Below are 22866 nucleotides of genomic sequence, written 5' to 3'. Positions count from 1 at the left end.
CTGTGCAGATTTAACATTAACATTAATATGTATTTTTTAATATGATAACAGCATGTTGCCAAGGAGTTGCAGGAACTGCTGGAGTGGCTAATGGGAGCTCCTGCTGGTTTAAAGATGAACAAAGCACTGGATGAAGTGCTGGGACGTTTCTTCCTTTATCACATCCACCTTTGGATAAGTAAGTAATTCTAAGTTTCAGTACCTCTGAAACCATCACCTTGTCTACATAACAATATACGTGCACTTGAAAAGTGGTTTAGGATGTGCTGGTTTGTTGTTCTTTGTGTCTGAAGACAAAGATGATTTAGATTTTCATTGTCATTAGCTAACAGAATACACTCTCTTGAGAAAAGACAAAAATGTTGGAAACCCTTAACAGGTCAGGCAGCATTTGTGGCAGCTTTATTTTGTCAAAACATTTTTATTATTGTTTCCTTGATATGATTTGAAATTCTTTTAGTGCTTAAAAGTCCTAAAGAAGCACTGTTTCCTTTGACCAAACCCTTTTGGAACTAATGTTTAGTTGCCCAAAATAATTTTGGTTTTAGTTACTGGTGTTGTTCTGTGTAAATTTGCTGTTTTTCTTCCCACACCTCATTTTAGTTATTGTATTGGCAATTTTATTTATAGCTGTAATGTCCCATTTTTATGGTAATAAAACTAGCTGTTCCATCAAAAGACAAAAATTTTAAAACACTGCTGGACTTAAGGTAACAAATTTACCAATGCTGCAGTATATCGAAAGCTAAGTTGGAATCAGGGATAGCATTACCAGCTGCAACATTACTGTATTTGTTCATGAGGTTTACATATGGCATTTTTTATTTGTTGCATTTTGAAGTTAAAATGACTTTTGTCAACAGTGCAGCACTGTTTTGAATAGTCATAGGACAAAAAAGCTGATGTTCCTTATGACGTGTGGAAGACTGAAGAGGCTATTCAGAAACTGGAGCTTGTTTAGTTTTACTTTTGTTGCTTCCCTTTGAGCTCACCATTTTATTGAAAACTTCATACTCCTCAATTTTTGCCTCCTGACGTGGAACTGTTGCTGCTAGAAAATACAGAGACCACAGAATTTATCCCAAGTAACTCCTTCTGGGAAGAATGTGATAAATGGCAATTTTAGTTGCTGAGAAGCAAGATATCGAATCAGGATCTATAGGTATCAAAAGTGGTTAGAGGAAAGATTTTGATGCTGATGAAATTCTGACTCTCAAATGCCATCCAGTGTTTGGTTGGTTGTAAAACGGTGTTCGTTCAGAACTTTTGCCAAAGCTTCACATAACAGTGTGACAACACTAGTTCAGTGTGTATTTATTTCACAGGTTATATCCATCTGATGTCTCCATTTATTGAGATGATCCTGTGGTACGTTGGCTTAGCAGCATGTCTCGGCTTGACTGTTGCCTTATCCATTGTTTCAGACATCATTGCTCTGCTGACTTTACACATCTACTGCTTTTATGTGTACGGGGCCAGGTAAGATGTCAACATTTAACCAAGGACTTGAAAAGTATTACTGACTTGTAACAAAATAATTGATGGTTAAGGACAAGAAAATTTGAACTGAGTAAATGATTGCATTTTGGTGTGTTGTGTTCAGAGATGATAGCTTGCCTTTTACAGCTCAGGTAGGAGACAGTCCTGTTTGAGTACAAGAATCAATAGACTTGCTATTGCTGTATAGCCCATAGTACCTCAAAGATGTCAACCATGGTTCAGTTGTGAGTCGGGTCAGAAGGCCATGGGTTCAAGTTCCACTCCAGGAACTTGAGCACAAAATCCGGGCTGACATTCCGGTGCAGTACTGAGGGGGTGCTGCGCTGTTGGAAGTGCCATCTTTTGGATAAAAAAAACTACATAAAACTGAGACCCGTAAGTCCTCTGTGGTGGATGTAAAAGATCCCTTGGCATTGTTTTGAAGAGCATGGGAGATTTTCCCAGTGGTATGGTCAATATTTATCCCTCAACTAGCAATTTATAAACAGATTATCTAGTCATCATGATGTTGCAATCTGTGGGATCTTGCACAAATTGGCTGCTGGTTTTCATCGTTGCAGCAAATACTCTTCAAACGTATTTATTGGCTGTAAAGCACTTTGAGACGTTCTGTGTTCATGAAAGGTGCTATATATTTTTTTTAATGTTTAGAGCAGTTAAGATTTTTAAAAACCTCATAACAGGCACGTTAATACAAATGGCAAGTAGTATGGTCTATTACGGTGAACTCAGGAAAAATATACATGAAACAAACTAAGCAGAAAACATTATCAAAGAGCTTTGTTTTTACTGAGTGATGATTGAATTATTGGAAATCACTCCAGTGGCTGGTGTCATACCTGACAATGGCAGATGTGAGTGTTCAACAATAAATTGCTCACCTCCAGACCCCTTAAACCTTTGTATCGCCTATAAGGTTTAAGTAAGAATTGGTGTGGGTCGAACAACTTAAAGCTCAACATCATCTAGGACAGGGCAGATCACTTGACTAGTGTTCTTGCCACTGTAACCTCTCCAACATCAGGGGCAGAATTTTACGTTCTCCCACCAGCAGGTTTCTTCACTGTGCCAGTCCTCTGGGATTCCCTGCATAACACCATTTCAGGAGCACCTTCATCACAAGGAAGAGGCCTGGCTCACCATCACCTCAGGCTAACCAGGGATAAGAAATAAAGTGATCTTGCTAGTATTACCTGTGCCCCAACAACAAATTTTATACGAGTATTTTTTTAAATAGTTTACATATTTCCCAATTGTTGTGCGCTACCTGTCATCTATAATTGAGTGGATAGCTGACATTCTCACAGACCTCTCTCAAGATCATTATAAAACTGCTGAGAAATGCAATAAGGGAATACTCCTTGATTTGATTTGTTTTTAACCTCTTGTGTTAGCAAAGTGCTAGTTCTTTCCTCAGCACCAGAAGAGATCAAGACCATAAAACTCTTAACATATGGCGCATTAATGTTTGGTGCATCATCTTACCTGAATGTTTTTAATTTTAAAAACTGTAGTTTACGCAAAATCTGTTTCTCAAATTATGTCCACAACTGTATTTAGTATAACTTGGACACTTTCAATATTTTGTTTTTAAAAAATTGTTTCTAACCTTCCCATTCCTCCAAACAAGTTTTTAAAAAAAGCAATAAGATATTTATTCTGTAAATCCTATACCACAATTCCAAATATTTCTAATTAGAATTTACAAGCATCTTGACGTAGGAAACACTGCAGATTATAGATTGTTTTTAGTGATTTATAATTAGTTTTTTAATAAGCACAGCAGTGGAATTGGAGCTGCCAGTTATTTTCTTTCCGAGAGCCAAATTACTTTGCTGTTTTCTTCTGTGTTAAATTTTAAAATCAGCATTCCTTATGATATCTTGCTCACCAGGTGGCGCTAAAATATTTTGCTTTCCTCACCACAATAAGCCTGAAGTGCCATTTTCCTCAAAATTACTACCTTCAATTTATGGGTTTTTAGAAACTATATAACTGAGTGGTTTCTGGTGATTTTTTTATTTTCACTTATACTGCTAGGTAAATGTACTACTAGGTACAGTTGAGTAAATAATAGTTAATCACATCTAAGTGAGGGTGTATTTCTTTGCACCTGTGACAGTGTAAAGTTTTTCTTGTCAGAAAAGTTATCCAAAAACTGATGCACAATATTTTGAAGTAAAAGAATGGAAAATTGCATAAACTACAAAACAAATTGTTGTTTTTGTCCTTTGGGTGTCAGTGATGTTACTGGACTAACATAAATTCTGCATAATTTTCCTTAAACGCTTGAAGATTGTAGTAATGTTTTCTACACCCTAACTACATTTTGTAGCATTTGTTTAAAGAATAATTGAAGAAATATTCTGAATAGCTGAAAATCTGTAATTGGAGGTGAGAATTATTAGTTTGGGCCTCAAAATAACTTCTACTCTTGCGTAAATGTGTCTTCAGTTAATGTAGTTACAAGTCCTTTATTCGGCCTATACCTTAACTGACAGGGAATGCTTAACGCTGTCATTAGTAACTAACTATGAAAATATTTCACTGTAAAGCCATATTCATCCTATGAACAGGAAATACTAAAATGAAAGATTACTATAACTGCCATTGCATCAGCATTTGTCTGGCAATGGAATTTGTTCAAAATAGTAGTTTTATAGCAAATGTAATGAGCAGAGAGTATCTGTATATAGCTCCATTTATAGTGTGCCATTGAAGACCACTAGTAAAGTACTTGGCCTTGGATATGATTCATGCATTTTTTTTAATGCATTTTCTTAGAAATGGTTGAAAGGTAATTTTATTCTTTAGTTAATTAGTCTGCACTGCAGTGACATTAAAAATGATTCTCAGGAGTATGTTATTTTTAAGAAGGGCAGGGGAGTTATTCCTGGTGTAGCCAACATCGACCCCTTGAGTAACATCACAAAAACAGATTATCATGTAATTATCACATTGTTGTTTGTTCTGTGCAAGTTGGCTGCTGCCACTCCTGTGTTATAACAGTTGCTCACTTCAAAAGCACTGCGTTGGCTTTAAAGCATTTTGAGATATCGGGTCATCATGAAAAGTGCTATATAAATACAAAGTATTTTTTCCTTTGTTCCTTTCTTTGTATTACTTATCAAAATAAGTGGTGCTGTAATAGTTATGGTTCCAGATAAACCGGATGTTGTTTTAAAACAAATTTTCACTGACTTCAAAATTTCTTAAGAATGCAAGTCAGCTGGAATAGGAGACCTTCCAGCCCGAATAGTTCAACGTATTTAGGTTTAGACTTAAGATTAAAAACAGGACACAGTGCTCCCTAGTAAGGTCTTTCCAATGCTTTTTAAAGTGTCAGTGTAATTCCTCAAATGTCTTCTGTAGATCTACTAAATCCCAAAATTGTCCGTCTTGCCAACGTCATCTGTAGTGTGACAGAACTTTCACAGAAGATTGCCTCCATCTGGTTTTCGAGTCCAGAAATCTTTTTTTAAAAAAAAGAATTTTTTTTATTCATTCATGGGATATGTGGGCTTTAGCCAGCAAGGCCCACATCCCATGAATTAGTTTTTTAAAAGCTGCTTTTTCCAACTTTTGCACTTTGTGATGTGAAACAATTGTTTTTTATATAATCATCTTAACAGAATTGATCCCTATACAGTTTCTGACTTCACAAAAGCTGGCAACAGTACTTGCAAGATATTTGATGAATGAGCATATTTGAACTCTTTCAAACTGCACTTGATGCAATTATATACCTTCCTAAAAATATTAACATTTGTACTAACCTGCCTTGTCTTATATTTCACTATTAAAGGCCCTTTGGCACCTACCTGTCCAGCTGCTTAAAAGCCTCAGTTTTTGTAAGCAGTTTATTTTCTTGCTACTCATCAAAATGGTAGATTCTTGCTGAGGTTTGTTTTTTTTTAGAAAATTGCTACTTTTATTCTGTATCATTCACCAGTAAATCAAAATGTTAAATATGCTTTTCCTGGGTAGCATTGTCTGAGTCACATCACATACAGCCGAGGAACCCAGGCTCAATTCCTTCACATCACTATCCTGTGCATTGTCTGCTACTTTGAGGTGTAAGTAGCACTGGATGGCTGCAATTCAAATTCTCTCCTCAGACTGCAGTCCTTGTTTGAAGGAAATGGGTCTTGGGGCTGCATTGTCTTTGTTTTTCCTAGAATTTCTTTCCTTTGTGAATTTTGTTGTGTTGCCACATATGCTGTTTTCTTATCCTTTTCCAGTATTCCCAAGATCCTGGGTCCAGTTCATCCAGACTCTTTAGGGGTCCAAGGGTCAGCGTAAACAACCGTTCAGGGTATTCAGTATCTGGCCACAGTTATGAGTCTTTTGCCTTGTTTGTAGATATTGACTCCCACAGCGTGTGTGTTCAGAATGACAGGACCCTTACAAACTTCTGGACTTGCAGAGCCTCTTTGACTCCCATCTTACCTTTCCCTTTGACAGTGGCTTTCTTGGCGTATCTGTTGGTAGCAACTCTGCGGACTCGGCCACACTGCAGCAATGCACCCCTCACCAAGCGACAGCCCAACAACCAGCCACTCCGAGCGGCCATCAGAAGTGTCAATATCTGCTCAAGTGCCTTGTCCAAGTGGCTATTCTGTAGTTAAGAGTCTAGACCATGAGTACTGACAAGCTACTCAACCACAGTGACAGAGCAAGATGAGCCTAATCCTGTCCTCCCTCCCTTTCCCCCAATATCCACACACACACTTTCCAGAAGAAGTAGGAACCTGGCTGAGGTGGAGTTGTAGCACTGTAATTGCTAATACATCAGAAATCCAATGCATCAGTACAGACCATGAATGGCCATTACCCACAAGGTCATTAGGGAGAAGGAGCTGTCCTGTACAATTGAACATGGCATGGTTTTTTGAATAATGGCAATCTGAAACAGCATTGTCCTATCAAGGATAGTTTGCAGCCTTTACTTCATTTGCTGAAGTTACCAGGCTGCTGTCAAATTCATTTCAGGAGAATGGTTGTCTTCCAAGCTCCATGGAAGAACCTTTCAAGTACCTTCTGAATCCATTAAAGCAGTGAATTAATTGAACAGCAAGTAATTTTTATATTCAGGCTGCTTACTGTCTGTTTACATCCCTAGACACTGCCAATAAAACTGATTACGAGTGAAGACTCAGTTGTATCAAGAGAATTGTTTTTCTTGCTCATCTTTAACTATTTATATAGTTAAATTATCAATGTTAAATAATTACTGCTATGAAAGCTTTAAATCCTTTGCAAGCTCCCTCGATAGTTTTTTAAAAGTCAGTCACAAATTCAATTCTAGTTAATTCTGTGCTAAGTTAACTGATGGTATCTATTTTGGATTGGAAATGACCTCAACACCCCTGAGCTAGAAAATTTTGACCAAGGTTCTTGCACAAATTGCTATCCGCTAAATGCTGTTGGAACATCCATGTGAGCAGGATCAGGCTCTATGCAAGTTGATTTATTTTTCATCATTGCCTCCATGCAAAGAATAGTGATTTTTAAAAACAATAAGTAAAGGCTCTTTAGCTGAATGCACAAAGCATTGGGTTGGCCTATTATAGGCTGAGTAAATTGGGCCTGTACTGTCCAAGGTTTAGAAGAATGAGAGATGACACAAGATTCTGAAGGGGCTTGACCAGTTAGACACTGGTTGTTTCCCCTGGCTGGGGGAACTAGAACACAGGGGGCACAGCCTCAGGATAAGGGGATGGTCATTTTGGACTGAGTTGGGAAACTTCAATGAAAAGATTGTGAATCTTTGGAATTCCATATGGGTATGGATGCTCCATCATGAGTATATCTCAGACTCGGACAGATTTTTGATGAGGGGGCGGTTAAGAAGGTGGCATTGAGGCCGAAGATAAACCATGATTGTATAGAATGGCAGAGAAGGCTTGAGGGGCTATATGATCTAATCCTGCTCCATTTCTTATGTTTCCATTCCCCCACTGTTTGACTCGCCTGTGAATAATGGGCATTTGGGTGAAGCATAGAGGCCATTAGGCACTCGTGAAGCCACATGTCAGAAAGAGGTACTGCCCTCTGAAGTGGAGAAAACAGAAACATAAACAACTAAAAAGCCTTTCTTGGGCTTTGCAGCAGTTTTATAAGTGGTGTACAGTAAAAATACAAAATCCATTGACTCCAACAAAACAGCTGGTAACTAGATGTTTCTAATTGAAATTATTTGCTATAGTATATTGCTTGAATTTCTTTCCAGTTCTGTGCACCTTAACACATCTATCTCCAATCTGGTGCTGATCATGCTGAAGCCATTATAAACTACAATGCAGGATGTGCTGTCATCTTTATTTTTCCCACTCCTCCAACATACTCAAAAGGAAGCAAAATTAAAATGCATGAGCCTCCAGTGTGCATCTATATCCAGTGTGCTCCCTGTTACTTCTGCCTTTCATAGTTTTTTTATACATGACTAACATTCCTTTAATGGAGAGCAAAAAAAGGAGGATTGTGAAGCAGTCTGGAATTACAGCTCTGGGTAACAGCATAAGAATCTTAAAACTACAACTTGTATATGCGTGGTTATGTGATGAGCTTTCAAATAATGAATGACTCATCAATATTGCTACGGCAAAAACAATAAAGGTTTGTCATAATCCTTGGCTTGATTTTGCAACAGATGAATTTTTATTCCCCATTTACTTCTAGTGAGTGTTTTAGGAAGCAAAATTGGTTTTAAAAAGTTACTGATGGTTCGATTTCCTTTTGGGCAGCGACATCTCTTTGCGTTGAAAATTACCACGTTGATGCCTGTAATGCAGTAACTAAAAATGTTCTTGCTATGTTGGCCTTAATTTTGAAGGTGGAGGTATGGTCTGGGGAAATGGAGGCCTCATTTGAATAAATATTTGCTAAGTCCCAGCCAGACTATTGTCTGGCTGGTGGATTGGAGTAAGGAATCAACTGCAGAAAGCTGTTCGCAGCCTTCATTTGAAGGGGGATTGCAGAGTTTTGGGGTGTGGGGGGGTGTAGACCTGCCCACAATTGGGGATTGGGGAAGGGTGGAATTGGCTACTATCAGTGGAGAACCTGATGAAAAGGTGGCCCAAGGCCTCCTTGTCGGGCCTGAAGGAGCATTCTTGCTCCTCCTGGCCCACAAGACTCGAACTACGGACTCAAATCGTCAACTGTATCCCTCTCCGCAGATGCTGTCAGACCTGCTGAGTTTTTCCAGGTATTCTCGTTTTTGTTCTAGATTTCCAGCATCCACAGTATTTTGCTTTTACCAGAAGAAAACCTAATTGCCTTTGACACACAACTGTTGGGCCTGTCCTGCCCACCATAATGGTTTCCGGCACGGATGAAGAAAGTGCTCCACTATTCAGTCCTCTGACTTAAATTGCAGATTTATGTTCTGATGCCATCGCCTGACTCGATCTGCACATTTAAAGAAGTACTCTGCTTAATTCCTGTAGGTGTCCCACTCCCATTCTCCAAAGAGCAGGTTAATATTGGGACATGGTGGAAAGGCAGTGGGATCATTTGGGGGTAAGTTGCTGGCCTCATTTTAATTGGAACCCCCCCCCCCACCAAAACCTACCTAATTTCTACCAAGCAGAGCTAGCTAAAATCCAGGAACTTCTATTATGAATAGTGAGAGTATGAATGTTAGTGATATTGTCAATAAGTCTTTGTATCTATTGTATTGTTTTGGTATCATGTTTTAACATAGTGCTGACATTATCACCAACCCAATTTGTTCACATATGTAAGGATGTTGCAAATGCACTATTTGTAGTTTGTACAATGTGGCTTTTTGTAATTGCAGCCACAAATTAGTGATAAAATCAGCCATCATGCTTTATACAATATTACTGTTGTTGTTTTCAGTATTAACATTTCTTTTGAAAGCAATCGCTGTCTTTCTTTAGCCTGACCTGGGAGGCCTGCTCTGGAGAGGTTTCACCCAGTGTGTACTAATAGTGTTTTTATTTCTTAAACAAAGGTACTCTTCAGTCACTGTTTCCAGGAAGAAAATATATTCATCATAGAATGGCCCTGTTTGACAGCTGTTGCAGTGTTATTAACTTGGTGTGTGTTGAATATTAAAGTGCTGTTTGTCACTTTTTATATTCTGTTTCCCCATGATGCTCTTGCTTATGGAATTGCAGTGGGTGTGAATATTGAGGATGTGAAAATGTCACACTGTTTAACTTGATGAATAGTGTACAAAAATTTGGCTTCTTCTGACTGTTTCCTTCCATTGTGCTTTAATGTAAGTTTGGCTTAAATCTTCCAATTTATAACACTGACGACAACCCATTGAAAATGAATAGGGTTAGTGTCAGCAATACAATCAGAAAATCTAATTTTTCAAAACAATTTGTTATGCGGGTTTTCTTCTAAACAGTAAAAGCTCTTTGTTTAGATTTTTATTTGTTTTTGCTACCTTTGCGAAAGGTTATATTATCTGATTTAATACTGTAGATGATGCAATTAAAGTAGATGTAATAGAAAAGCCTTGCATTTATATAGCACTTTTCACAATCACCAGACGTCTGAGTGCTTTTACAACTAATGAAATACTTAGTGTAAGTCACTGTTGTAACAGAATACGTCATTTGTTAATCCTGAATAATCATCAATCCATTGAGCACTAAAAGACCTTTTGTGGTTCCCAAAAAAGATCAACTAGGCTGTTATCCTAGGAAATTTAAGTAAGCAAGTACAAACTTAGACCATTTCTTTTGTCATTGTGGCTTTCCTTTTTTTTTAAATAGTGTAAAATTTCAGGAAGATTAATAGACTACAAGGAACTTGATCCAGCTCATAGCTGCGGTCTGCCTCCACTGTGGGTGTATGAAGAGTATGAATAGTGATCAATACAAATATTTTCTCCCACTTTGTGTACTTTTGAGCAAATCTAGAAAAAATGCATTTTGTTCCTTCATCCTTTCTGCTATAGGTCGTCTTAGAATTTGTTGTTCCCGTGCATTATCAAATCCAACTATCGTTGTTTAAAATGGGTAACAGGTGCAACATTCTGATCACATGCCTGAAAAATTGATCATTTTCAGCTTGACAAAACCCCATAGCACCACCTATCACACATTGAAGAATTGCACAAAATCTGTTGAGTAAATCGTCTCTACTTAACCCATTCGTGGCTACAATAAAAGTTTTGCACCAAGTAAAACATTGGGCAGGCACTCCATCCATCAACTGTCTGATGCTTATGCAAATTTAGAATTGGCCCCAGTGTCCTCTCTCAGATGTCCAATCCATTTTAATGATTGAGCCTCATTTACATGGGATTGACAAACTGTAGGTGCTGAATCATTGGCTCTTTGACCAAGGGGGAGGAAAATCTGCTAATTCAGAAGTTGGCAGTAAAGAAGTGGGGAAGCAACCGTGGAGGTGGGGTGGGCAGTACAAAAGGACCATCAACAAGCCAGAAGATTTTTTGGGGGGGGGGGCACATTCTTTGCAAACAGGTCTGAGAGCTCCTCGTAGCATGTTGTCTGCTGGTGCCAAGAACATCTTTGAAAAGAGATTGGAGAGAGAAAGGGAGGGTCCAGTTGTCCATGTTAGAACCAACAGCATTGGGAGGAATAGATAAGAGGTTCTCTTTGGAGATTACCTGGGAATGCAAGCTAAACTAAAGGACAGGACCTGCTTGGTTATAATCTCCAAGTCTCCAGTAATCAAATAGACTAATAAAATTCTAAAAGACGCGAATACAAGGGGATAGGAGTCATCCTTCAGCTATACAGAGCTGTGGTTAGACCACGCCTGGAGTAACTGAGCAGTTATGGACACCATACCTTAAGAAGGATACATAAGAAGGTCTTGGTGGGAGTGCAGCATAAGTTTACCAGAATGATACCTGGATTCCAACGCTAAATTTATGAGGAGAGACTATGCAAACCAGGACTGTATTCCCTGAGATTTAGAATATTTAAGGAGTGACTTTATTGAAGTTTTCACGATATTAAGGGAATTAAGTAATGTAGATAGAGGGAAACTGTTTTCACTGATTGGGGAGTCTATGACTGGGGGCATGATCTCTTCGAATGGTGGAACAGACTCGAGGGGGTAAATGGCTTACTCCTGTTCCTATATATGAATAAAGCCAGAAACTAAACAATTCTTAGGGATTCCAAGGATTTAAAATAAATTGCAAGAACTGAAAGAAAATGAGAAATAAAACAAATAATGCTGGAAACACCTGTGGAGAGAGGAACAGACTTAAAGTTTCAGTTCAACATGCTTTTATTAAAACTGATTCAAAGGGGAAGAAGTTTTGCGTGAGAGATTCAGTTAAGCCTCAAGGGAAAAATAATGGGAAAATAATGAAAAGGAGAAGGTAGAACAAATGCAAAAGATGTTAACATTAAATGATTGTGTTTCTCAAGTGAATAACAGGTTTCCCTGCAAACTGGCACATTCCAGCTCATTTCTTAATCTTGCAACCTGCTGGTCCAACGAAAGGGAAGCTTAATATTTAAAAGCTTTGAATAGAACTTTTACAAGGCAGGTGTTTCCTTCTCACGACAATTTCACAGTACAAAGTGTGTAAACTGGATATTTGGCATAATAAATGGCAAAATTTGTAGAGTTGGTAAATAGATTTTAAAAACCGCTTGCATTCCATGAAAATATTTATATTATGCTGTAAAAGTTGTTATTTGTAAGGCACAACATTTTAATACATTTCTTGTTATATAGACTCTATTGTTTGAAGATCTATGGTTTATCATCTCTTTGGCGATTATTCAGAGGGAAGAAGTGGAATGTTCTGAGACAACGCGTGGACTCCTGCTCATATGACTTGGATCAGGTGCAGTGTGTTTTTTCTGCTGTCTAACATCGTTTACTGATTGTACTACTAGAGAATTTTTTTTTTTATTGTCACCTGCAAAGTTGATATATCTACTAGATTATTTATGGTATAGCCAATGATGCCTCTAAATTTTTTTTGTGTATGCCTTTATTTCAGTGCACAGTATCTTGCACAGCTGTGCGTGTCTGACATGGCGTCTTAGAGGACAGTTTGTGATCAGCTTGCATGGTACCTTCATGATTGCTGTGTGGTTGCACATGCACAACTTAGAGGAAATATTGGATACTGTCCTTACTTGGGTATATTAAGATGCATTTAATTCGTGGGACATGTCGGAGCACTCACGAATACATGGAAAGTGAACTGTTGTACAGGTGGTTGTGCAGTTAGACAGCAGTATAAGCAGGTGCAGCCAAATGGAGGATATAGGCTTGAAGTGGAACACTGGGAGAGTAGGATGAACTGAGCCTAAAAGAAGGGCACCTATACGTTTTGGTGCTTTCAAATCATCAGGTTATCCATGTATCAGATGGACTGTGTATTACTTTTAAGATGACTTCACAAATGTCTCCGTACTTGTGGGATAAGTTGCTGCATAACTAGTGTACATAATTATTTAGTCTCACTAAACAATGAGAACTGTACAAGTCTGCATGCCCTGCAACAAACCAGTTATGTGTATGACACTGGACCAGAGGGATGATTAATCTAGCCATGAGCTCTGTATAAGCGGTCAGGAAGCAGTGATGTTGACCTTTGATGTTGCATATGTCTGATAAAATGAATGGGTTGAAATTCTTTTTGCAGTGATTTTTGAGCCAAGATACCTAATTTGCCTACGGTTAAGGGTGTGGTCAAACATCATCCTTTTTCTGCCAGCCCATTCCTATTGAGTGCTTCATACATTTCATTGTGACCTGCTATCATAGAGATCAATATGGATTAAAGACCAAAAGATATCTAAAGTTGCGCCAAACTCTGAGACTTGGCAGTATGATCATCAGCTTCTCATGAACTTTTCCACTATATTGGGGTGCAGGATCGTGAAGGAATGCAAAAAAAAAAACCCTATTTTAAAAATGTGGAACCTGTTGTCTAGCTGCTGAAAAATTTATGGCTGAGCCTGAAAGCAAATACTACCTTGCAAACCTTTTCAAAACTCTGGATAGGATCAGTAGGTCTCCAGTCAAACCCAGTCTGGAAAGAAGCCCATACTTCACTGATTAGTTTCAAGGGCATTAACGCTTCCTCTAAAGTTGCCTATTTTTTTTTTGCTTGTGATAGGTCTTTTAAAAGAGATATCCAGTTAGTCCAATTTCGCCCCCCCCTGCCGGCATAATCCCTGTAAATTTTTTCCCTTCAAGCATTTGTCCAATTCCTTTCAGAAAATTATTCTTGAATCTGCATCCATCGTCCTTTCAGGCAGTGCATTCCAGATCATAACTCTATAAAAAGCATGTTTTCCTCATATCACCTTTGATTCTTTTGCCAATTAACTCAAATTTGTGTCCTCCAGTTACTGACCCATCACCAACTGGAAACAGGTTCTCCTTTTTTAATATACTTATCAAAAATTTACACTAAAAAAATGCATAGATATTATGATAGGCTTCTGAAGGGGTTGACTGAACAATTTGTTCCACTCAGGATTTCTCTACATTTTGAACTTGACACGAGAGGTCTGTGAGTTTTACAGACACAAACTTTGAAGGATGGCAGGACAAGTTATAGAGTCATAGAGGTCTACAGCACAGAAAAAGGCCCTTTGGCCCATCGAGTCTGCACCAGTCAAATGAGTACCTAGCTATTTTAATCCCATTTTCCAGCACTAGCCTTGTATGCCATGGCATCGCAAGTGCATATCCTTTACCACCCTTTTAGGCAGTGAGTTCCAGATTCCCACCACCCTCTGGGTGAAAAAAATTCTTCCTCATATCCCTTCTAAAGCTACTGCCCCTTGCCTTAAATTTATGCCCCCTGGTTATTGATCCCCCCACTAAGAAGAAAAGTTCCTTCCTGTCTACCCTATCTATGCCCCTCATAATTTTATACACGTCAATCATGTCCCCCCTCAATCTCGTCCCCTGTCAATCTCCTCTGCTCCAGGGAAAATAACCCCAGTCTATCCAATCTCTCCTCATAACTAAAACCCTCCAGCCCAGGCAACATCCTGGTAAATCTCCCCTGCGCTCTCGCTCTCGCGCAATCACATCTTTCCTATAATGCAGATTCCGGACCCGCATGCAATACTCTAACTGTGGCCAGCTTTGTATACAGTTCCAGCATAACCTCCCTGTTCTTATATTCTATGCCTCGGCTAATAAAGGCAAATATCCCATATGCCTTCTTAACCACCTTATCTATCTGTCCTGCTACCTTAAGGGACCGGTGGACATGCACACCAAGGCCCCTTTCATCCTCAGTACTTCCCTGGGTACTACCATTCATCGTGTATTCACGTGCCTTGTTTGTCCTGCCCAAGTGCATCACCTCACACTTATCCGGATTAAATTCCATTTGCCACTGATCAGCCCATCTGACCAGCCTGTTTATATCCTCCTGTAATCTAAGGCTATCCTCTTCACTATTTACCACCCCACCAATTTTTGTGTCATCCGCAAACTTACTGATCAACCCTCCTACATTCAAATCTAAAAACAATATCAGAAATACATATGGAATCCTTGGGTTTATAAGCAGATGCATAGGTACAAAATCAAGAATGTTAAGCCTAGCCTTTATAAAATCACTGGTTAGGCCCCATGTAGTATTGTGCAAATTTTGGGCACCACACTTTAGGGAGGATGTCAAGGCCTTGGAGAAGGTGAGGAGGAGATTTACTAGAATGAACACCGAGATGAGAGACTTCAGTTACATGGAGAGACAAGAGAAGCTGGGATGGTTTTCTTCAAGAAAAGGGAGAATTAAAGGAAGATTTAATAGATGTGTTTAAAATTATTCCACAGTATTTATCATATCATCATATTTTTATTTTATTTCATTCATTGCATGTTAGTGTCACTGGCAAGGCCGAATTTATTGCCTATCCCAAATTGCCGTTGAGCCGCCATCTTAAAGTGCTACAGTTCATGGGAGTAGGTACACTCACAGCTTTGTTAGGGAGGGGATTCCAGGAGTTTGACCCAACGGCAATGAAGGAATGTTGATATATTTCCAAGCCAGGATGGTGTGTATCTTGGAGGGGAGCTTGCAGGTGATTGTGTTCCCATTGGACATGCTGCTTATGTCTTTCTAGTTGGCAGAGGTAATGTGTTTGGAAAGAGACTTATCAAGGGTCAATGGTAACCCTCAGGATATTGGTGGAGAATTAAGTAATGGTAATGCCATTGAATATCTGGAACAGATGGTTAGATTCTCTCTTGTTGTAGATGGTCATTATCTGTGGCGTGAATATCACATGCCACTTATCAGCCCAAGCCTGAATGTTGTCCAGGTCTTGCTGCATGCAGACACAAACTGCTTCGGTCTCTGAGCAGTTGTGAATGGAATTGAACATTGTGCAATCATCAGTGAACATCCCCACTTCTGAGCTTATGATGCAGGCAAGGTCATTGATGAAGCAGCTGAAGATGGTTGCGCCTGGGACACTACCCTGAGAAACTCCTGTGATGATGTCCTGAGACTGAGCAAATTGGCCTTCAACAACTGCAACCCTCCTCCTTTTGTACCAGATATGACTCCAACCAGTGGAGAGTTTTCCCTGATTCCCAGTGACTCCAGTTTTGCTAGGGCTCCTTAATGCCATACTTGGTCAAATGCTGCCTGTCAAAGGCAGTCATTCTTGCCTCATCTCTTGAGCTTAGCTCTTTTGTCCATTTCTGGACCTAGGCTGTAATGAGGTCAGGAGCTGAGTGACGCTGGCGGAACCTAAACCAAGTACCAATGCGTAGGTGCCACTTGAAGGACTTATCAACAACACCTTCCATCTGCTTATGATTGGAAGTAGACTGACGGGTCACCAATTGAACAGATTGGATTTGTCCTTCTTACAGACAACACATACTTGGGCAATTGCCCAGCCTTGTAGCTGTACTCGAACAACTTGACTAGAGGAGCAGCTAGTTCTGGAACACAAGTTTTCAGTACTATAGCCAGGATATGAGAGGGTCCATGACCTCTGCTGTATCCAGTGCCTTTCTCTTTCACTTGCTTATCTAGTTTCCTCTTAAATGCATCTATACTATTCACCTCAACTACTGTTTGTGGTAGCAAGTTACACATTCCCACCACTCTTGAGTAAAGAAGTTTTTCCTGAATTTTTTGGATTTACTAATGAATATCCTATATATGGCTCCAAGCTTTTGAGTCACCACACAACTAGAAATATCTTCTCTAGTCTGCCCTATCAACCCCTTTAATAATTTTAAAGACTTCTACAGCTTATGTCTCAGTCTAATCCTTTTAGAGTAAAGAGGCTCAACATGCTCAAACTTTCCTGATAGCTATACCTTCTCAGTTCTGTTATCATCTGTGATTTTTTTTTTGCACTTTCTCCAGTGCTTCTGTATCCTTTTCATAATATAGAGATCAAACAGTTCAGTACTCTGTGATCAAGCAAAGGTTCTATATAAGTTTAACATGACTTCTGCTTTTGAATTCTGTTATTTTAAAAATGGGTCCCAATGTTTTGTTTCCATTTTTTTATGGCTTTGTTAACCTGTGTTGCTACCTTTAATGATTTATGAACCTGTACCTTTCTGCCTCTACCGCATTTAGACTCTGATTTTCCAAGATGTAGTGGCCTCATTCCTCTTACCAAAATGTATTATCTCATACTTATCTATATTCAAGTTCATTTGCATACCAATTCTGTAGGTTTACCAACATGTTCTTGTACTCTGTCACAACCTTACATCGTAACTATACTCAATTTGGTGTCATCTGAAAATTTCAATATAGTGCTTCCAATTTCCAAATCCGAATTGTTTATGTAAATGGTGAACAATAATGGGCCAAACCAGTGTTTCCTCCTAAGCTATGTGATCTTGTGTTTGCACAGCAACTCAAAATCGCGCTCATTTCAGCCCCTTTAAGTTACTGGGTGTGCATTGCCGCACAAAAGGATTTAAAGGGTCACCTGCGCACTCCGGAAAGAAACTAGATATGCTGGTCCTGATACTGATGCCTATGGAACACTACTTCCCACCTTCCACTTGTGTGCAGAACTACCTTTAACCTCTACCCTGTTTTCAATTTTGTCACCAGGTTGTTATCCATTCTGCTACTTGGCCTCTGACTCCACATGTTTTGATGTTAGTTGCAAGTCTGCCATACCATATCAAAGGCCTTTTGAATGTTCATGTATATTACATCCACTACATTACCCTGGTCTAGTTTTTTTTTGTTACTTGAAAGATTTCAGAATGTTGATCAAGCATGACCTTCCCTTTTGAAATTCATTCTTTATTATATTCTGTTTATAGGTGTTTCCCTATTGCATCTTTTGAGTAAAGATTTCAATATGTTTCCTGTCATCAACATTAAGCTGATTTATAGTTCACTAGGTCCATCTCCCTTATCTTTCCTGTTAATGTGTTTAATACATCGACAGCTGAAAAAGTAATTCACTGCACCAAGTTTGGAGGTTTGAGAATATATAAATATAGGACATGAACTTTCCATAATCAACTGCAGGTTATTCATTGATTTTTCAAATTGGCAGTAATTTTATCATTAACTGTAAATGCACTGTGGACATTGCCAGAAAGAGACCAAAACTTTAATGTAATTTAAATAATGTTAAGTGCAGGAAAATTGTAATCTGGCCTCCTCATTCCATAGTTAGCACATCCAGATGATTAATTATCTGTTTTCTGTCGGAAAGAATGTATTATAAACAACTTAAATATAGAAACTGTAAATTACTGCAATAATCACTTCTCTAGTATATATTAGACTTATTCGCTTGTCTAATGTTTATTTTTGAATACTTCTTGTTTTTAAAACTAAATAAGCCTTTTGTATAACAGTCACATCTTCTTCTATTTTTACTTACAGCTGTTTATTGGAACACTGCTGTTCACCATTCTCCTCTTCCTGTTGCCAACTGCAGCACTCTACTACCTTGTATTTACACTGGTAATGAGCTTTGGTTGTACTTCAATGAGCATGACGAGATGCACATCATTAGTGCATAATCTATGATAAATCACCACCTGTGTTTTTACACAGTGGATCTCTAAGTTGCTGTAGTTTATGCTTCACTATATTTCTGTAGATTGAGCATAGTGTTAGGAAATAGAGATAATTTAAGTAAGCTATATTTGTATTTGTGGGTGTTAGGAATGAGTTTTAGCTTTAATGTTTGTTTGATATGTATTTCTATAACTGTGTGTTAAGAAAGTTTTAGTTTTAAAAGGTGCCTGCATTTCTAATGAGAGTTTTACAACTCTAAGCTAAGTTAAACAAACAAGAGTGGAGAAACTGGGCTGAGGGGTCCAGAAAGGCAGGTCCCTCCCACAGACAGACACACACAGAAGAAACTAGAAATGGTTTTTGTTTGGAAGCTGTTTGAGTTCAGTTGGTTTTGAAAGTAGCTGCCAGGAGAGGCTGGAGCAAAGGGAAAAGATGGCCTGTCCCAAGCTAAAGAAAAGACCCCAAAATCCAGGGGAGTGGAATAGGAGAAAGTCCCAAGAAAGTCCCTTCTAATCAAAGGAAGGATAATAATGAAGTTAAGAGTGAGGGGCAAAGAGAAAGGCTCCAAGCTTCAGACTTGGAGATGAAAGCTGCAGAAAGCAGATTTAAAGCGAGAACAACTTACAAGAGACAATAAGGTCCAAAGAGATGACTGAAGGTCTGTAGCTCTTTGCTATGGCGATGTCAAGCAGTGGTGTACTGTTGATGGCTGAGTCAGTGAGAGTGTGTCCATGGAAGACAGCTTGAATGCGTGTGGTGACGCAGGAGAGAGGAACATCAGAAGGAGAGTTAAAACCCTGGAGGTGAACCCTTGCAGAAGGCACCTGAGAGAAAACGTTTTGGGAGAAGATTCCAAAGCGAAAGTGGGAGACTGGAAACCCTTATGTGAAAGACAGAGTTCAGTGAGACTGGTTGGCTCATGGTGTAACTGGTGTCTGGTGGGGAGCTGAAAAGAGATCCATAGCATCTGTCTGGGGTGGCATCTGTCCCTTCATTTCAGTGTGATGTGTCTGACCACAGGTTGTCTTACTTAAATACTGTATAAGTACACTGTATTTACAATGAACATTAGAGTATAAGAGAGTTTTTGTAGCTTGTGTTATCCTTACAAATCTGTATATATCTATAAAGATATAGTTGTGGGTGAAGGAGTATTGTAATATAGTTCATCTTGTTTAATAAATATTTTATTCTTTTGTTAAAAGTTCATCAGCTGACTCGTATGCCTCTGTTCAGCAGCTACTCTCCACGTATCTAAACAAACAAATAAAAGTTAGGATTTATCAAGCTGGCTCCACCCTGGGATCAGGCTTGTCCAGTGGTAACCTGAGCTGGGGATCATAACAATAGTTAGAAATTAAATTACAATGCTTTTTTTGTTGCCAAGTGTTTTAATCATATTGTGATGTAAATTGATGTATTTTGTGTTACAGTAGTTTTTGTTTGGATTGTACAGTCAGCCACGGACTCGCATCTTTTTTGTTTCATTCTTCAACAGTTAAGAATGGTGGTGGTTGTCGTGCAGGGTCTCATTCACTTGCTCGTGGACTTCATTAACTCTCTCCCATTATATGCGTTAGGACTTAGACTGTGTCGACCTTATACCCTTGCAGGTAATGCTGTAAAAACAGAATTAATTTGAATTTGTTTTCCAGGAAACATTGGCTCAGACTTTGCAGTTATTGATAGTGGAATGCACTCACGTTCATCACTCTTACAGCTGCCCGTGAAATTTCCACAGCCTTTTGAGAGGCAACATAAAGTATTTAGAGAGATTTTTCAGTGCAATGCCCTCCAAAGGGGATCTGTGATGTTTGTGGGTAGGGAAAGCAACAGTGTGATTTGAATCCTCACTGAGGTAGGTAGACTCTAAATCAGGAACTATTAATTCAAATATATAATTCATTGCAAAGTCATATGCAAAAAGCCAAATGGAGAGAGGGAAAGAAAAATGGGATTGAGAGAGAGAGAAAAGAGACAGAAAGAAAAACTAAAATAATCAATTTTTATGATCTCCAACATTAATTACATGCTGAAGGAATGAGACCGCAAATTTGGAAAATTAAGTTTTCAATGCCAGACATTTTTTAGCAATAATTTAGACATGTCACATCATTAAAATTTACTTATTCCTGAGTGCACCAGTCCTAAATTTTTGGCCCACTTAGTGGGTAGCTAGTACATAAGTAGGAACACCACCACCTGCAAGTTCCCCTCCAAGCCACACACCACCCTGACTTGGAACCATATCGCCATTCCATCAGTGTCACTGGGTCAAAATCTTGAACTCCTGCCCACATAGTACTGTGGGTGTACCTACACAATATGGACTGCAGAGGTTCAAGAAGGCGGCTCACCACCACCACCTTGAGGGCAATTAGGGATGGGCAATAAATGCTGGCCCAGCCAGCGATGTTCATAGCCCATGAAAGAATTTTTCTTTTCTAAAAGGTACAGCAGCTTCACACCCTTGGGTGATTTCAGTGCTAAGTGTAGCTTCTGGAAAAGGAAGGCATACACCAACTTCCAAATTTCCATGTCTAACTGCACATTGGACTTCAGAAATTGCTGTCCAATTTACTCCATAATAGCAGTGAGGATTGTTACCTTCACCATCATTGGTGCAAAACGTGGGCTATTGGTTCATTTGGTTTTATATTTTACATGCTTGCATGAATAACCAGATATCCCTAATGTTGTAAATAAGTCCATTAGTACATCTATAGACACAATTTTACATACCTCTATCAATGTCTGATCTTTCCATAGAAATGAAATTCTATTTCTAAATTTATATGCATGATACTTTGATTAATACTTAGCTCGTCCAGATATAATTTCTTTGAAGTCAAATGTTATTGCTGGGGATGGTTAAAATCTCCATCCACAAAATTCAACCAAGGACATTGGACTGGTCTATTGTGAAATGCTGATTATTTTTTAATACCCTGTACATAACTGGATTGATAGTTGATGAAACCTAATGGATTCTTCCTTTTCGGAAACTTGTTATGGCGTTCGTAATTTGACTAAGAAATTGTGTGGTAGTTAAATTTTACTATGAAACTTAATATCACATCAAACTATTTGCTGTATCACTTTTTACTGTTTGGAATTGAAAGATATGTATTTCAGAAGTTGATCTCGGTAGGGTTTTATCTTTTTGTGCTTTACAGCTGGTGTGAAGTTTAAAGTTTTTCAGAAGGTTGCTGGCAAACCTCTTCACTTGTTAATGCAGGTACGGATATCAGTAGTTTCATTGTGACTGACTTAATCTGCAATGACCAATTTAATTTGATTTTCTATAAGGCAGCTGATGTAACTTTTTAGGTGCGGCCACTTTTTTTTTAAATGTAGTTTCATGAATTGTTTACTCGCAGGAATGATCTGTTTTGTACATTTTTTTTCTAATTTGATTTCACCAAGGTCACCTATTTCAACTTCCCGTACCTCAGCCCCGTTACTATTGAAATGCCTATCCTGTGTCACCTCCAAACTTGATTGTTTAGCGGTCTCCTCCTGAGTCTCACTCTTCACAGTATCAACTCATTGAAAGCTTCACTACCCACACTAAATCCCACCTCTGCACAGTTTTAGCATAAGAACAGCGTCTCAAGTGCATTCACTGTTGTCCTCACCTCCTTATTCCTCCAGGATCTTGTCTTCCCTGGCTCTGCAATTTGCTTCAGCCCAGTATTCCTGTCATTCTCCTAATTCTTTTTTCAACATGGGATGCGGGCGTTGCTAGCTAGGCCAGCATTTATTGCCCATCCCTAATTGTCCTTGAGAAGGTGGTGGTGAGCTGCCTTCTTGGACTGCTGAAGTCCATGTGGTGTAGGTACACCCACAGTGCTGTTAGGAAGAGAGTTCCAGGATTTTGACTTAGCGATCAGTGAAGGAATGGTAATATATTTCCAAGCTAGGATGGTGAGTGGTTTGGAAGGGAACTTCCAGGTGGTGGTGTTCCCATCTGCCTGTTGCCCTTGTCCTTCTAAATGGTAATGGTCATGAGTTTGGAAGGTGCTGTCTAAGGATGCTTGAGGAGTTCCTGGAGTGGATCTTGTAGATGGTACACACGGAGTCTGGCCTTTTCTTGAACCCTCTACTCCAACTGTACCTTCAGCTGCATAGGCTTCATCCATAGTGCTCACCCCAAAGTTGTCTGGCTTGTTACCCCTCCTTCTCCCTTCAAATTCTTTACCCAAAGTATGCCCCTTTCATGATGCCTCCAGTCACCATCACTAACCCTTCTCTGGACAGTGTGTGGTTAGTTTTACCTTTATGAGCCACTTTAGAAAATTTCATTACATAAAAGGCATTATGTGAGTGTTTTTTTTTCTTGTAGTTTTTTTAGTTTGTCATGCATGTTATGAAATCTTCCAAGACACATCAAG

General features: G+C 39.0%; 1 protein-coding gene across 4 annotated transcripts in view; it reads left to right on the top strand.

The window, feature by feature from the left end:
* The window catches only part of pigq (phosphatidylinositol glycan anchor biosynthesis, class Q), a 43650-nt gene that overhangs the window by 18460 nt on the left and 2324 nt on the right, over window positions 1–22866 (top strand). For 2 of the 4 annotated variants that reach the window (XM_078558388.1, XM_078558387.1), the window contains exons 5-10: window positions 52–178; window positions 1326–1479; window positions 12202–12313; window positions 18335–18415; window positions 19971–20085; window positions 21649–21710. In XM_078558388.1, coding sequence (XP_078414514.1) covers window positions 52–178; window positions 1326–1479; window positions 12202–12313; window positions 18335–18415; window positions 19971–20085; window positions 21649–21710 — 651 coding nt within the window. The remainder of the gene's footprint in view (window positions 1–51; window positions 179–1325; window positions 1480–12201; window positions 12314–18334; window positions 18416–19970; window positions 20086–21648; window positions 21711–22866) is intronic. The other 2 variants (XM_078558389.1, XM_078558390.1) reach the window with 2 other exon arrangements.

Source organism: Cetorhinus maximus, chromosome 15 (assembly GCF_964194155.1).
Source record: "Cetorhinus maximus chromosome 15, sCetMax3.hap1.1, whole genome shotgun sequence".
NCBI lineage: Eukaryota > Metazoa > Chordata > Chondrichthyes > Lamniformes > Cetorhinidae > Cetorhinus > Cetorhinus maximus.
The sequence above is the reverse complement of the archived record's forward strand: the minus strand, read 5'-3'. Positions and strand labels throughout refer to the sequence as shown.